The following is a 2,949-nucleotide window of genomic DNA, read 5'->3' as shown; positions in this document are numbered from 1 at the left end:
AGGGAGGTGTATGAGATTTAGTCATCTAAATAATATATAAAAGGATATATTTCATAAACTGATGGAATAACTGGATATGGAAGAGTAATTGTTCATTAGCCGTTCTAAAATAGACAATAACAATGTTCTGTGGGGTCAACGTTCAACATTGCTTTCTAGGCCTTTATAGAAATCCTTCCAAATGATTACTATTGTATGATAATTCTTGTGAAAAAGTATAGATCATTACCTACCTATGAAGCCAATATCACAGTTGACTGAAAGAGGGATTTATTCTTATATATGAATATGGGCCTTGAAAGTGAGAGAGATACAAACATGTGTTTTTCACACTGAGATTATTATTATTATTATTTTTTTTTTTGGCTTAAAAAATATTATTTTCCGAAAATTAAAATCGTAACAGTTTATAGTCAGTCTATAAATCAATATACACCTGAAAATTAATCATGATATACAAGGGAATTTTGTTTTGCTTAATCATATCTAAGGTAAGCTCCAGTTATTCCTTTCATTTTTGGATTCATTAAATACAAAAGGCACAATTTATTTTGCATCATATCATATTGAATCTCTCAAACCAGGATTTCCGATCCGCTTTTTGTTTGACGGAGTATACTTGTGATGGGAATCAAAATATATCTCTCAAGGAGGAGTCTATCATCCTTAAAAGCCCAAATTATCCTCAGTTTTATAAAGGGAGAATTGATTGTTCATTTAATATCAAGACCTCACCCAATCAAAATCTTACCATGGAATGTTCCATCTTTCGTGTGACAGGTCTTGGTCCAAAATGTATCTTTGGGGGTGTTGAAATCAATGGTCAAGGTCATGGTGAAGATCATGAATTACTCTGCGGATCCTATTCAACGTTAAAGCTGAGCCGGAGGAACGTTTTATTTTTTAATTTTTATAACAAGTACTTTCAAAATAAGGGATTTATGTGTGTCATCAAGGCACAGGAAGAGGAATTTAAGTGCAAATGTGGAACAAAAAATGTGAATAGTCGGATTGTTGGAGGGAAAGAAGTGGAGGAAAATGAGTACCCTTGGCATATAGGAATTGTGAATATTGGGGAAAATTTACCCTTCTGTGGGGGAGCATTAGTTACAGATCGCCACGTGGTAACAGCTGGGCACTGTTTCCAAACCTTTCGTAAAGTTGAGATCTTGTTGGGGGAACACAACATCCGAAATAGGTAATAGTCATATGTATATCAATAATAATAATAATTCATCATTAAAGCGGAAAAATCTTGATATTTTCATCATCATTAGCCATGACACTGCTCTCCGTATTCGAGTCAAAAAAGTTGAAGTACACAAGGAATTTAACATTATAGCCAAGAATGATTATGATATTACCTTACTCACGCTTGAACGGCCTATCAAATTCAGAAGAGAAATACAACCCATTTGTCTTCCTTTTAAGGATGAGGACTTTGTTGGAACAATGTGTACAATCACCGGTTGGGGGAGACTCAACGAAACAGGACCACAACCAGATATACTCCAAGAGGTTAATGTTCCTGTTATAACGAACGATGTTTGTAAAAAAAGTTATAAAACATTAACACCACGATTGATATGTGCTGGCTATATGAAAGGAGAATTAGACGCATGCCAAGGAGATAGTGGAGGTTAAGTCTATCTTTCAAGTATAATCCTTTGATTTCAAAGTCATTTCTTTTATTATATGTAAGTAGGCCCACTATCATGCCCACAAAATAATCGATACGTTCTCGTTGGATCAACTTCTTATGGAGTTGGATGTGCAAGACCTGGCTTTCCTGGAGTTTATTCTCGTATCACAGTTCTGCAAGATTGGATTAACGAAAGGATAGGAGATGGAGTTTTGTGTGATTAAAGTAACTATTTTTTAATTATGTATTAACTTGTTTGATTAATTTACACAAAAACATTCATCCTTTTACAGACCATGAATTTATTATGGTAGGCGTTAGTTTATTAATTTTATTTAAGAACAAAATATGTTAAAGGGACATTGTGGGTATACAATAGGTATACATTCTGGCATGTTGCTAAGACCTAAAGACATTCTTCTTATCCCTAAAAAAAAACTCTAAACATCAGCTTCTGAATAGTTGGCCAAATAATGGATATTTTTATTCCTCGGAACTTATTAATTTCACTCTCGCTACCTCGAATATTATAAAATAATACATACTTATATATTTGTGAATTATAATTTATGAAATGGATTTCTTAAATAAATAACTGATTATCTTATATTCTGTAAGTTGAATTTAATAATTAATCATTATTATGTATAAACAAATAATGCATTAGGTAATTTTGAATCATTTCCTTGAACAAGTATTAAATACACATGTGCATGTACCGGATGTAGAAAAAGTAATGAGACCTTTTAAAAATACAGTTTTGAATAGTTTTTGTGGATTCAATCTTAAAATTCCGATTATTTTTGAATAACTTAGATTCTAAGCCTTTGATTGATGTACATGTTGTAAACAAAAGTTCTGAATATATGCGATGGAGGCAAAAAGAGCCATCATAGGCAATGTAATCCGGCGGGAGGACCAAATTGAACATCATAAAGGCCTTAAACGACAAAAAGGCCACATTGTGGGGTTATAAATTGTTTGGCTAATGGGGACAACTTTAAGGACAAATCTATGAGTGGAAGACCCCCAAAGTGAAGCCTGAATACATTATGGATACTTTTAGGGTAAATCCAACGATAAAGATGTCAGAGTACAACAAAAAGAGAAGGTGCATCGGTCTACTGTGAGCAAGACCATCCGAAAGGCTGGAGCAAGGTCGCTTAGAAGAATTGAGAGGCCACTCCTGTCCCAACGTCAAAAAGAACTTTGTCTTCACCCATGTCAACAATTCTTAAATTATCTTAATTACAACAGCAACTGCTTAATTTTTTTCTCTGATGAATAGACCTATTCGTTTTTTAATA

The 2,949-nt window shown here is 33.5% G+C and overlaps 1 protein-coding gene across 1 annotated transcript; it reads left to right on the top strand.

Annotated features, from left to right (window-relative positions):
* The first annotated feature begins 391 nt into the window (after window positions 1-391).
* Window positions 392-2,249, top strand: LOC121123550 (venom protease). Its single transcript, XM_040718674.2, has 5 exons — window positions 392-491; window positions 585-1,198; window positions 1,278-1,639; window positions 1,706-1,867; window positions 1,936-2,249. The coding sequence occupies exons 1-4, from the start codon at window positions 450-452 to the stop codon at window positions 1,864-1,866; spliced, it is 1,179 nt and encodes a 392-aa protein (XP_040574608.2). The 5' UTR covers window positions 392-449; the 3' UTR covers window position 1,867; window positions 1,936-2,249.
* The last annotated feature ends 700 nt before the right edge of the window (window positions 2,250-2,949 follow it).

The sequence above is a fragment of the Lepeophtheirus salmonis genome, chromosome 8 (genome assembly GCF_016086655.4).
Source record: "Lepeophtheirus salmonis chromosome 8, UVic_Lsal_1.4, whole genome shotgun sequence".
Taxonomy (NCBI): domain Eukaryota; kingdom Metazoa; phylum Arthropoda; class Copepoda; order Siphonostomatoida; family Caligidae; genus Lepeophtheirus; species Lepeophtheirus salmonis.
This window is presented reverse-complemented; position numbering and strand designations above follow the sequence as displayed.